General features: G+C 35.3%; 1 protein-coding gene across 2 annotated transcripts in view; it reads left to right on the plus strand.

The window, feature by feature from the left end:
* Positions 1-6,104: 6,104 nt before the first annotated feature.
* Positions 6,105-14,183, plus strand: part of KLHL1 (kelch like family member 1) — a 392,306-nt gene continuing 384,227 nt past the window's right edge. The window contains exon 1 of one of the 2 annotated variants that reach the window (XM_032611318.1): positions 6,105-7,410. In XM_032611318.1, coding sequence (XP_032467209.1) covers positions 6,908-7,410 — 503 coding nt within the window. In that variant the 5' untranslated portion in view covers positions 6,105-6,907. The remainder of the gene's footprint in view (positions 7,411-14,183) is intronic. The other variant, XM_032611317.1, reaches the window with a different exon arrangement.

The raw sequence follows: 14,183 nt of genomic DNA on the forward strand, positions 1-14,183 counted from the left end.
CCGTGGCATGTGGGATCCTCCCAGACTGGGGCACGAACCCGTGTCCCCTGCATCTCTCCCCTGTTGAGAGGTGGACTCTCAACCACTGCACCACCAGGGAAGCCCCAGAAACCACTCTTATAATTCTATTTGCTCTTACATTAAATAACTCCAGACACAATTTTATAGTACCTTTGTTTAAATATGTTTTTTTCTCTCTCCTGCACTAGTGCTATTTTTTCCCCATTCCCCAAATTTGTCATTATTATTAATTCAAAAAGTGTATATTAATTTCCCATGCCATGATTGGCACTGTGTTAGGTACTGTGAATTCAATATTAAATAAGATATGTTCTCTGCACTCTAGAACCATTCTAGTCTAGTAAAATAATCTCTATTTTTCCAGAAATTATTGTCTCAAAGGAGACATTATTTTTGTTTTCCAGTCTAGACACACACACACATACACACTAGTATTAAAAAGTTCACCTTTGAGAATGCTAGAAATTTCTCTTTTATTAGAGCAGAGCAAATGTATAATTATGAACCTCCAAACTCTGAATCACACAATTCCTGAAAGGATATTGAGAATACCAACCCATAATGAGTGTATCCTTTTTTAAAATGTATTCTTGTACATAACAGGAAGAAGTATATATAGCTCTGGAAAAGTGTCTGAGATAGATAATAAAAGAAAATACCTGTGACAAGTAAAGTTTTAAATTTATTTTTCTTATATTAAGTCTTTTATAATGCCTACCTAATACGATTTTTATAAGGATTAAATGAAAAAGTTGTCTGGCATTTAATAAAATGTTACAAAATTACAGTTCTCATCTTAGTTTCCCAGATCATTATTTAAGAAGAAAATAATGATAACATTAAAAATTCTATATTTTTATCAATTTGAGAAAATATTCAATATTTAATCTGAGTCTATCTAGAATGAATAGATTTAAAGAATCTAGTATAATCTACAATTGTATCTTTTGTTTTCTCACTGTCATCTTTATAATTTTGTCCTAAAAGTATACACAAAAACTTAATTAGACTCTATGTAGTATTATGAGTTCCAGATTTATCTAACCTAATATTTTTCAGGCTTTACAGTATGCCTATATTCAACACATGTCATATTTCCCCCATTCTATAAGAAAGTGAGATTTTCCATCTTTCATGATGGCTAACAACCAGTGTAGCATAGGAAGAGAGAGGTCCCTGTAGACACAGGAGATAGATTCTAGGGCAGGGATCCCTTGGTTCGCTCCCTACAAGGTTGACAAGTAATGTTCTTTTGGACTGGGGACCAAAAGACATCTTGATTGGTAGTAAGAGTCATGAAAATATACCAAATATTTAGTGTTGTGATATTCAAATTAGAAACTTATTTACTCGTAGTTAATGTTCAGAAGGAATCTGATTTCTCAGAATAAACTTCTTGAATCTCTTTGAATATGTAATTTACTTGAAATAAAGTCACAGTATTATTTCTAAAACAGAGTTTGCATAAAATGTTGTTCTCAGCTGTTACACGTTCACATGTTACTCCTGGGAAAAGGAGCATTTGTAAACTATGTGTAATTTATGTTGTATACCTACTCAAAACTGTGATAAGGCATATGGAATCTCAGTTTCTTAAGCCATGCTTTTTTGACCCTAGATTTTTAAAAGATCTGGTAATAATGCAGATGAAAGCAAATATAAAAGTTTGGCAGATGTGTCTCCAGATAGAAAGAGAGACTGAAGTATAGACACCCGACATAAGAAAATCTTTTACAGTTTTCAAAAACCCATGTCCAAATGAGACATGAGACAATAAAATATCATCCACAAAGTTCATTCAGGATTGGCTTAAAAGAAGAGGGCATTTTCAGGTCTCCTAACCAGGAAAAAAATAATTGCAACTGTGTTGAAACTAATATTTAATTTTTTTGGTTATTTTATTCATTTTTACATGGACATGATAAAGTCTATAACTTTCAAGTTTGTATTGTATACACTATAGTCTTACTATTTTATTTTGTTCTTAATAGTTAAAACTTCAGAGGTCACTCAGACTACCTCACAATGATAATGGAAAATTTAAATAAAACATGCAAAATAATGAAATTACTTTATACTATGTAAATAACACTTTTGGAAATATAAAGTATTAGTTAAGCAGTTTTCTCTTTAAAAGATTTCAGTTTTATACAAAATGAGTATTATGATATCCCCAAATGTTTTTTACAGTAGAAAACATTCTTGAAAAATAATTACATGTATTAAACATTTCTATTTCTATATTAAATATACCTATCTTTACCTATATATTTATATTTATATAGTTGTAGAAATATTTCCATAAAAGAAGTAGACTTTCTTTAATCAAAGCATATTGCCCTGAGCAGTGCAATTAACCAGAGGACCTAGTTCAAATGTCAAAATAGTGAATTTTCACTTTTGATATTCTGCACACAATTTTGGGAATAAAAAGATACTTAAATGAAACCTGGGTCATCATTAATATGAATGCATCCTTTTAGTGCCATTTTGAATTCCAACATTCAAGCAATTAACTCAGAAATTTATGTATGAGAAGTTCTCAAGTATATACATTTAGTACCTGATTCAAATCAAAAGGTCAAATAAGCCAAAGAGGTAGAGTGGATTAAAATGGTCCCTGAGGATCAATTAACACCTACGAATGTTTAGTAAGCAGTCACTTAATTGCTACTGAACTAAACTATACACACAGTAATGAAGATTAATAGACTTTGAACAGGTTACGTTTATTTGCTTTAAGAAGTAGAAGTTCTTGATATTATACATTGATATTAGACATGAGCTCACTTAATATTAGTGCTATATGGTATTGTTTCATTCATTTTCAGAAAGAAAGTGTCATTAAAGAACTACCTTAATTTCCACATCCACAACCACTCATTTTAAATTTATTTATTTATCTATTTATTTTTGGCTACATTGGGTCTTTGTACGTGCTTTTCTCTCTAGTTGCAGCAGGGGCCACTCTTCGTTGCAGTGCTCGGGCTTCTCACCGTGGTGGCTTCTCCTGTTGCAGAGCACGGGCTCCAGGCGCACGGGCTCAGCAGTTGTGGCCCACGGGCCCAGCCGCTCCACGGCATGTGGGATCCTCCCGGACCGGGGCTCGAACCCGTGTCCCCTGCACTGGCAGGCAAGTTCCCAAACACTGTGCCACCAGGGAAGCCGCCCCACAACCACTCATTTTAAATAATATTTTCTAGTAATGTACATAGAAATGTTTCACTAAAATAGAACAAAGATGAACAAAAAGAATCAAAAATACAGGAGACTTTAAGGCCTGAACTTTCTAATTGGATAATACTTAGCCATTCGAATGTTTTTGTTGAGTATTATTATGTAGAGGCAACTTACTAGACATTGTAGAAGTACTGTCAAGATTTAGGAGGATCACAATTTACTTTACCTGGGGTAAACACACATCTAATTGAGTGTGTTTAGAAAATGATTGGTAAAAGAGAAAATTTTCCACCAAGAAAATGCTTGAATCCACATCCAATTTTGTTTATTGGTTAAATGCTTGAGTTGTAGGAACTTTCAGTTCCTACAGTTTCATATTTAACATTCATGTTGAATTTAATTATGTGAAGAGTTTTATCTATGTGTATAGTAGTAAATGTTTGAGCATCCTCTGGATTTTCAGGATCCTGATTAATCTTTTTTGATAAGATTTTGTCAGGAAACTATGGCAATTAGGGTCATTTGAAAGACCCTAATTGACTGAAATGACAGTTCAATTTAATTAAACAGGATTAGAAAAATTGAATTGATTTTGTCTTTAAAGGAAAGTGTAATGTGATTGTTAGAATACTTAAAAAGTGAAATTTATTTTGTCTATACCCTGTTCCTTATAATCTTGGTTATCTTAAATCATAATTTAATCGACTCAGAAGTAGATTACAAATTATAACTGGCTAAAATATCATCCTTTGTTAGCTCTTACAGCCAGCTGCAAGGAACCTAATTCTTCCATATTTGCTAATACTTGGCATTAGACCTAATGTGCTGTAAGTGCTAAGTTAAAATTTTTTAGTTTGAGTAGTGGATAAATAAATGAATGAGTGCAATATCTGACAAGGTATATTTTTTTCAAGGAGCTTTCTAACAATATGTAAATATTAGTCATGCTACCTTAGTAAATTATTTTTTCTTTTCCTTCCTTCCTCCTTCTCTCTCTCTCTTTCTTTCTCCTTCATTTTCCTTCCTTTCCTCCTTCCTTCCTTTATTACTTCATCTTTCCTTCCTTCCTTCCTTCCATCTCAATAATAGAATATAACACTAAAATTAAAAAATATATATATAATCAATATATAATCACCATCTGTTAAAAAATGACAATATTTTAATTCATGTTCCTTTATACTAAAACTCAATATTACATTTCTTTTGGGTCATAGAAGTTACTGACCTTTGAACAGATAACTTTTAAACTGTATGATAATAATATCAGAATTGCAAAGTAAAAGGGAATACAAAATGGAATTTTAGAATAACAACAAAAATGAATTTTATATTACAGTTTTTAAAGTTATAGGTACTAATTAAGGAAGAAACTATAGATATAACAGACATATCACTTATGCTATATTATATTATATTTATAAAATATAAATATATTTGTATTATACATTTTATATTACTTAAGTTAAATTACATCAATTTAGAAAATCCATGAAGCCTCAATTTCTACAAAAGTCAGTTAATTATATACACTTCATATTTCTATATTACCTCTGATGGAAAGTTTTCTCTGTCCTGCTTGTGATGTGTAATTTCATACACTGTTTTCTTCCCTAAGGGAAATACTTACTTGATTCAGTTCTTGGATAAAAATGATCTGTCACCATTGTTTGCTTTAAAGGGCTTTTTGCTTTTTTTTATTTAAACACTGAATACTGAAAGAAAAAAAACAAGGCACAGGGGATTGCAGTCCAGCTCTTGTGGCATAAATCAATATTTAAAATGCACAATAGTGATTTTTCTTCCTCTAAAGTAGGGATTTTGTGTGCTTAATTTCTTGTTTTATTAAAATGTCCAACTTTGTCTAGGAAGGACTTAAAATTTAGCTTCAGTTTCTGTTTAAATTTACTGCTCAACAATGGGGTAACAGAACAGGAATATAACTGCACTTTAGTCTTTGATTTCTGTCTTTCCGTGCCCTGTTGGGGGTTGCTGAAGCTTTGGATTTCATAAATTTCTGTGAATTTCATTTCATTAAACAACCATATTCCTTGTTGAGTTAAGGAAACTACTATTTCTTTGACCCCAGTTTAGCTTTAGCAAAAGTGCCTGGGTTCTATTTTAATTGCTCATTAAAGGAAAAGCTGAAAAATTTCTAAGTAGTCATAGCTAGAAAGGGATCATAATCCTCATCATTCTAAATATAAGGAAAAACACATCTTTCCTTCTTCAAACAAGAGATTTTTGCAGAATAGTAGCCTTTGGATATACTCATTTATTGCCTAAATTCTTCCATACATTTTATATCATGATTTATGTACTAGAAGGTTATGCCTTGAAAATTTATTACACTTCTTGGTTTACAGAACAGCTTTCATTCTAAGGCAACGCACCAAATACACTGATTTTGCAATAGTCGTCCCCTGCGCTAATATGCCCATCTTCAGATTTCTACTGCGTGCCTCTGGCCCCCAGGGTGAAGCACTGCCTGAGTGCATTAATGGCAGAATCACAATGTAATTGTCAGAATGGTGGCATCATCACACTTTGACGCCAACATCCTCCTTTCTTTCTTCTCACTACAGAGAAACTAAGGCTAAAGGTTAAAGCATGTGGCTTATTAAATAATTCAAGCCATTAACCTGCAACCTGAAAACCGATGGCAGCCTGTTAAGTTTACGCTGCCATGATTCATGTTTGGTGTCTACTGATGCTAAAGCATATTGCCTGTTTGCTTTACTTTTATTGCTACATAGTAATGTAGTGAGAAAAGAGAATGAACAAAGGTGACAGGACACACGCAAGGGGACAATAAGAGCAGCAGACACACTTGCATAAAGAAGATTGAAGCCTTCCCTCCCTCCCTCCATCTCTCCGTATAGGCCCCAGTGCACATCTGCGTCACTGACGCTGGAGGAGGAGGCGCTGAGGCAGAGAGAAAATTGTACTGTGAGGACCTTGACAGCTTTACCGGCGCGGGCTTTTCTTTTTGCCTTCCTATGTTTTCTGGAATAGATTTTTTTTTTCTCTTTTACAAACTGACTAGATAAAACCACCCCTTCTCGCCTTTCAGAAGGCATTTGACTTTCTCAGAGGTACCCGCAAGCTCTCAGAGCATCCTCCGAGAGACCAGTGACAGGAGAGCAGGTGCAACGAGAAGGCGGAGGGGAGGAGGGTGCGCTTCTTCGCGACTTGGGGATCTTTCTCTCTGCACTCCCCAGGAACTGAACTCTAAGCTGCAAGGATAGGGGAGCCGACAGCTTCTCCACTGAGGCTCTGCCACCGGTGCTTGCCAGGGAGGTGTATCCAGCTGTCGCTGCCTCCGAAGCTTCGGAGCGCGCAGACCTCTCTCCCTCGCCCATCTCCAGCATCAGGGTCGTACCTCCCCGCGCGGTAACCACGGGGACCCCGCAAGGAGATCGGGGATTCTCAGCCCTCTGCATCCAGCTCCTTCCTCTGCTCCCGGCCGTTGAGCTCACCACGCGCGGGTCCTGCGGACCTGACCGCCGCTGAGCCGCGCGGCTCTGCTGTCCGCGCTCCGCTCGTTGCCTGGCAGGGCGCGCAGCCGCCTGGTCCCGTCTGTTGCCAGGGTGCAGAGGGCGCCTCCCTCCCCCTCCTCCAACCCCAGGCTCCGTTGGCCTCCCCCACCCACTGACTCGTCTACTCCTGCATCCGCTGAAGCCCCTTTGCCTTCCTTGCGTCAAGCATGTCAGGCTCTGGGCGAAAAGATTTTGATGTGAAGCATATCCTGCGACTCCGCTGGAAACTCTTCAGCCACCCGTCGCAGTCCCCCGGCGCTCCGGCCGGGGGCAGCTGCCTGCAAGAAGACGGCAGCAGCAGCTTCGAGCACTGGGGACCCAGCCAGAGCCGCCCGCTCAAAAGCCAAGAGAAGGGCAGCGTGAGCACTTTCTGGAAGAAGCCTTCCTCTTCTTCCTCCTCTTCTTCTTCTGCCTCCCCGTCCTCTTCCTCCTCTTCCTTCAACCCACTGAATGGCACCCTACTGCCAGTGGCCACGAGGCTGCAGCAAGGGGCGCCCGGGCAGGGCACCCACCAGCCGGCCAGGACTCTCTTCTACGTGGAGTCCCTAGAAGAGGAGGAGGTGCCAGGCATGGACTTTCCTGGACCACACGAAAAAGGGCTTGTCTTGCAAGAGCTCAAAGTGGAACCGGCCAACTCGAGCCAGGCAACAGGTGAAGGATGTGGACACAGGTATAGTAAGTCCCCATGGGACATCCAAGCATTCCTCAATTTCCACTCGTTTCCCCCCACCCTGTGCGCTCTGGGTAGTTACTAAGTCTCAAACGTTCCAAGTTGAAAATTTTGGTTAAGAGATGCCAACCCGGTTTTTATTACTCAAGTTGCAACCTCATTAAAAGTTTCCTCCTTAGTTTCTATTGGCTCATGCATATTGCTTTTCTTTCCCCAAGTTTTCGGAGCTTAATCACATATTGAATATATATGCATTTTGATAACTCTCCATGTAGAGTGGTTCTCATATTTCTGAGGTTGTAGTATTCTTCTGTCATTAAATTACATACATCAGTCTCCCAGTTATTTGATATGAGGAGGAACTTCCTTTAAACACCATTCAAATACATCTCACATACTGGCCTAGAAACTGACTTGGCAGGTTACCTAGGATCCCTGTGGCTTGAATCTATATTCCAGGAGTAATGAGGTGGACAGTAGGCCACCAGACAGCAAGATTATCTTCTCTCTTTTTTTTCTCCATGAAGGACAGTGTTACTATTCTCTATCCTAACTTCCCTTTTTATCCTACTTTATGAACACCTTTGCTTTATTTAAAGTCTTAGAATTAAACTCTTGCTAATGCCCTTTGCACTTTTCTGTCCTGATTCATTGTCTCGGTATGGAACTGTGTATTCTTAGTGAGCAGGTCAACATTTATTTCTTGTTTATATCTAATATTACACTTCTTTGAGCACAGTTCTTCTACTTTCAAGACTTATAGAAAACCTTCGCACACATAACCTCCTTCTGAGTTTGACATTTTCAAAGAATTGATTCATTCTACACTAGATCATTACTACTTTTGGCGTATAGTGATGATACAAAAAGATTTGCATTTAAATTCATATATATCAGAATATATTATTGAAGAAGAAATACAGGAGAGATATAGGAAAATAATAATGAAATTTTAATAAAATTTACCTTTCAGTAAAAATAAAAATTAGAAACAGAAACAATGTTTTAAACTTTTGCTCGATTGAATCAACTTTTTATAAAGTTAAGTCACAAAAAGAACACATAAAACAAAATAATACCATAGGTGGTCTTCAATTATGTTGACAAATGTGAAGTTAAAGATACAAAAATTATCCTTAAAAAATTTCAATTATATGGATTATGTGGATTTGAATTTTAAGAGCCTTGAACATAATCTAATATGTGATGACAATATGTAACATTATGATTTTAAAGACAAAGAAATTTAATTTGCAATTTTCGAGTATGAGAAAGTTTTTTCCATATATAGGCGATTAAATATAAATTTATCTATTATTCAATCAATTAAGATAATTTACCAAAATGGTTATAATTTTGGGTACTATCAATACTATGAAGTTATTTGATTTATGTATTCACTAGTGACCTATAGTTTTAGATCATTTTTAAAAATAAAATATGTTGGGCTTTAACTCCTTTAGTTGAGGAAATGTAATTTTTTAGTTTTAGGAAATCATTCATAAACATTTAGCAATTCACCTTATACATTTAAAAGAAAACCAGTTAGGTTAAACATTTACTAATTACTATTTTATTGAAATTGATATTTTTGTGTCTCAGACAGTTCAGGGAATAAATAGATTTGTTTTTCAGTCTTGAGTCTTTTTTTTTCAGTTTCAGTTTTAGTTTCAGTTTTGAGTCTTTTTCTTTCAGTTTTGAGTCTTCAAATCAGCTCAAATATCTGACTTTCTGGGAATATTAATGTTTAATAATGTTTAATAATTTAAAATTTTTTCTTTATAAAAATACAGTTTTAAGTAAATAAGGCATACTTGGCATGAGTAATTTCAGAAGACTTTCATGTAAATTGGACAATTTGGACATAGAAAATATAATAAATTAAAAAATAAAACTAATAACTAATAACCTCAGTTAGGGATGAAACATCCATCAGATTTAACTTCCAATCCCTTACTTTTGAATATACATCAGTGTTTATACACACAAAGGGTTGTAAATGGAAAGAATTCTGAAAATAAGCCAAGTGCCACCCCAAATCATATTTACTTTTGGAATGAGGATTTCCAATGAGGGCTTACATGTGTAAAATATTGAAAATCAGGTCTAATTTTATTTTAAAATTCTTATTCATGCTTAAATCCTTTAGTTAAATTTTAATTTCTCACTGGACAAATCAGTCAACACTGATAGTATTCTCATGGACTTTATATGTTCCTAAACATTCATAGACTACTGGTTCTGTGCTCATGATTGATTGACAACATGCTACTAAACTAAGCAATAAGCTATTATCAATATATATTATTATAATACGCAGTAAGAATAATGTTCATTTCCCAGAAAGGACAGCATTTCCAAAGTTAAGTATGGAATGGAAAACAATATGTAAAATATTTCAGTAATGTGGATTTACTTTGGTTTCTATCATAATCCATGCAGGAAATCTACATATTGTTCATAATGACCAATGAACACATGAAGTATATAAACCTGCATGATCATTTTGATTACTTGGGTCATTACTCTATCACCATTCTGTGATATCACATTTGATATTTAACATTTTGTTTCATCAATTCTGACCATTATGCTAAATTAATCTTCACGTATAAAAAGGAGTTGGCTCTTTTTCTCTTCCTTCATTTTCTGATCTTCTCTTTATTCATTTGGTCTCATACTAGTTAAGAACATTGTTTTAGATAAGCATAAGTAGCTCAGTTGGTTTTATTTGTTGTTCAAACAGCAGCTGGAAGTTGCTCAGCAGAAAGCTGCTCTTAATCTCAGAATTCTGGAAAGGTCAAATTATCATGGAGTTGAAACATAAAGGTAGCAATAAGACAGTAGTAAACTGAATTACTGCTGAAACCCAGCCTTTATCTTATCCTACTCCACCAGACACACATAAACAAATCTCAGTATTCTACTACCTTAACCACGACACCATTAAGAATCCTAACTCTAACAGTAATAGGCTCTTGCCCTATGCTATTAATCATTTATTTTTTCTACTTTACTGTCTGAATGTAATTTTTGGAGAGTGTATCATTTCCTAGCCATTCAGATCACTATATATTTTTGATATGCATATTTTTTGTCTAAAATTCTATATGTAGTAAAATAAGAAACCAAAGAGAAATATTTCTATTCTTGCAGTTTATAGTGATGTGAGTAGGAGAAAAGATGTCGTGTTTAACTACTTGCTTTTTTAGTTTTCTCAGTTCTCACAGAGTGCAGGCATCTATTTCCATGGTTTCAGTTACCACCCATAAACTGTATTTTAGAGCTGCATCTCAAAACCTAGACTCTGCCTCCCCACACCCACAACCCCCTCTCCCCCCACCTCCCCCATGAACTCAGGTTTCACACATCCACTTGACCTTTCTGGTAGATATCACAGATACAATATAAATACAGCACACAAAAAATTGAGCTCATAATCTCCCTTCTCTCTTGCTCAATTTTCTTCTTCTCTACCTCAGAGAATAGCTCGCCATATATTAGGTTGTGCAAGCCAGAAATCCAGGATCATATTTACCAGAATTCTCTTTCCCCTGATTTTCAATATTCCACCAAGCCCTGTCACTTTTCCTTCAAAAATGTCCTCCCCTATGTCTGTCTCACATCTCTCCATATCCATTGTCCACACCTACTTTTAAAATACTGTCATCTTTCAACTCAACTTCTGCAACTGCCATCTGCATCCTCTTTCCTCATTGATTTTGCCACCTGTAATCCTTTCTCCACACCAGAGTCAATGAAAATTTATAAGATAAAAATCTAAAGTTTTCCCCCATATCCTGGCTCTCCTTTTATTTTTCAAAGCATTTCCACCACTCTGACCACACTCTATCTCCTGGTCAGTTAGGCCCTGAAAGAGCTGACCCTTGTCTGCCATCCAGGCCCTTCACTCATCACAACCCCACCATTCTCCCCTGTCTTCCACAGGCAACGTTCTTCTTTACCATTTTTCTCTGCCTTTGGGCCTCACAAAATTAATTCCTTTCCTTATTACATAGTGGTTCTCCTTCCCTCAATCCACCCTTTTCTGTATTCATTCTTATTCATTACTGAGATGTCTTGAATAAAAATTCTGTATCTTTCTTAAAGAAGTGTTCATTGATCCCCCAGGAAAAATCATTTAAAAAAATTAAAATTTATTTTATCCCCTTATTTTATGTTCTTAGAGTAAGTGTTCTCTGTCTTCAATTTCTTATTGAAGCCATATATTAATATCCATGCTTCCTTTTTTGTTTGTCTTTAACTACAATTGCCCAGTGGACAAGATGTTTCTGTTTTGCTCATCATTTTATCCCTATCATAGAGCATGTAGTTACTCAATAAATATCACTGAGTGAATACATATTTGTCATAATCATAATGAGTGACATTGATTAAGAGTTTGCTGTCTTCCAGATATCAAGCTGAATATTTATATTGTGGGATTTAATATTCAGAACAGCCCTATGATTCTGGTACAATTATGGATCCCTTTGTTAAAATGATTACATAATCATTTTATGATTATGAGAAAACTGAGATATAGACAGGTAATTAAGTTGTCCCAAACCACAGGACTGTAAGTAGTACAGCTAGATTTTTAATCCTTACACTCTGACTCCTGACACCATATTCCAGGTGATTTTGCCAACTCTTCTTTACCTCTGTTTAAAGAAACAAAACAGAAGAAAAGAGGCTCCAACCAAGATTATGCTGAAGCAGTTCTCTTGTTCCTCTGGTGGAAATTATGCTTGTGTCTGAATGTTTAAATACATTCTTTAAAATGATAGTGATGGACAATGCCTGAGAAGGATCAGTCAAGGAGGACTTGGCTCAAGTTAAAAAACATTCAGTTATATCCTGAATTATGGTTCATTCAGTGTATTTTAATTTTTAATTAAACAAAAGTATGAGGAAATAACCTAGATAGGGAAAAATTATTTAAATTTGGAATCCAAAAGAAAGCATAATGATAGAAACTCTCCTTCTGAAGTTCAGAACAATTGATAAAGAGAAGTGTCACAGACAGAGAGCATATACCATTAGAATCACATGGTCATATTTGTTTAGAATAAAAAGAAAGCAGCCTTGCTTCAGTCAAAAGAAAAATTTAAAAAATGGCAAAGGGCTATTTCTTCAGGAAAGTAGTTCTCAAACTATTCTTCTATGGACACTAAATTAAAATAATGTTCATATTTTCCCTATGACCTCAATTTCTTAGTGAAAAAGTGTATAGCATGATTTTACTCAATTTTATGTCTTCCTTACTAATTTATTCTAGGCTTGGGTATTATACAGCCTATTAGCATTTAAGTCAGAACTAGCAAAAGACAATAGCTTGTTTGGGGAAAGTTTTTTTTTTTTTTTTTTTTTTTACTTAATTTAGGATGGGTTTACCAATATTATATATTGTTTGCAAAGAGGTCCACAATTTCCAGGTGCCCTCCCCTCTGAGCAAATTTGCTTCAGGAAAACTAAGAAGATCATAAAAGAAAAGGTAATAAGATCACTAGGTTGGATTTTCAGGTACACAAAACTCCACAGCTATCTGAGATAAAGATGTGAGTATATTGGGTTAGCCAAGAAGTTCATTCTAGTTTTTCTGTAACATCTTGTGGAAAAACCCAAACAGACCTTTTGGCCAACCCAATAAATGCAAGATTAAATAAATAGAACTCTTAATTATAACAATAAAACCTCTACACTAATTGAAGAACCACATTCTGGCTTTCTTTGATAAATTGCTAATGAATACTTTGTAAACTATATCATTAACCACTTTAAGGTACTACTTTAAATAATTTAAAAATATTAAAGAAATCCTCCCTATCCAACATTTGGTTAATATAGAATATACTATTGATCAGATATTTATTTCATTGGTTTATTTTTCCTAAGTCTCAAAAGATCATTTGTGTATCTGGAGGATGATATGCTTCTAACAAGTACATGTTAATTCAAATTTCATTGTTTTTGACCAAGAGCTCTTATAAAATTTACAGAAAATTTAGACCTGCAGGGTATTTTAGAGTTATGTCAAGTTTCTGAACATGAAAATGACAACATTTTAAACAGAGTCTCATAGTAATGAGTCTCTTTTGATTTATTTTAACATCCAAAATAACTGTAGGTATTTTTGTAGTAGCTGTAAAAACAAATGCTCTGGAATTTACATATTAGTTTAGACCAGATAATAATTAATTTACCTTTCTGCATTTAAGATAAGGTTATTCAAAACTTTGAAGAAAACATCCTATATAGACACAGATAATCTGAGCAGAATTAAACTATTTCAAAATCTTATGTCAAGTATAGATTGAAAAAAGAAGGGCTTCCCTGGTGGTGCAGTGGATGAGAGTCCACCTGCTGATGCAGGGGACACGGGTTTGTGCCCCGGTCCAGGAAGATCACACATGTCGCAGAGCGCCGGTGAGCCATGGCTGCTGAGCCTGCATGTGCGGAGCCTGTGCTCCACAACGGGAGAGGCCACAACAGTGAGAGGCCCGCGTACAGCAAAAAAAAAGAAAAGAAAAGAAAATCTATTGAACAATATAGGTTTGATGCTAACTACCTTTGCTGACTTTTCTGGCCAGGACTTGAAAACAGATTGATCTAAGTACTTATGAAAGCATTACAAAGTTTAACTTGACTAGAGAAAATGTGTACTATGATTTTAGAATCCCAGGAAAATGTCATTTTGAATAGTAAGCAAATGAGACAGATCATTTTGGCTGAAGATCATGTCACAGAAATGGTACTTAAAAGTAATCTGA

This window comes from Phocoena sinus, chromosome 18 (assembly GCF_008692025.1).
Source record: "Phocoena sinus isolate mPhoSin1 chromosome 18, mPhoSin1.pri, whole genome shotgun sequence".
Classification (NCBI taxonomy): Eukaryota; Metazoa; Chordata; class Mammalia; order Artiodactyla; family Phocoenidae; genus Phocoena; species Phocoena sinus.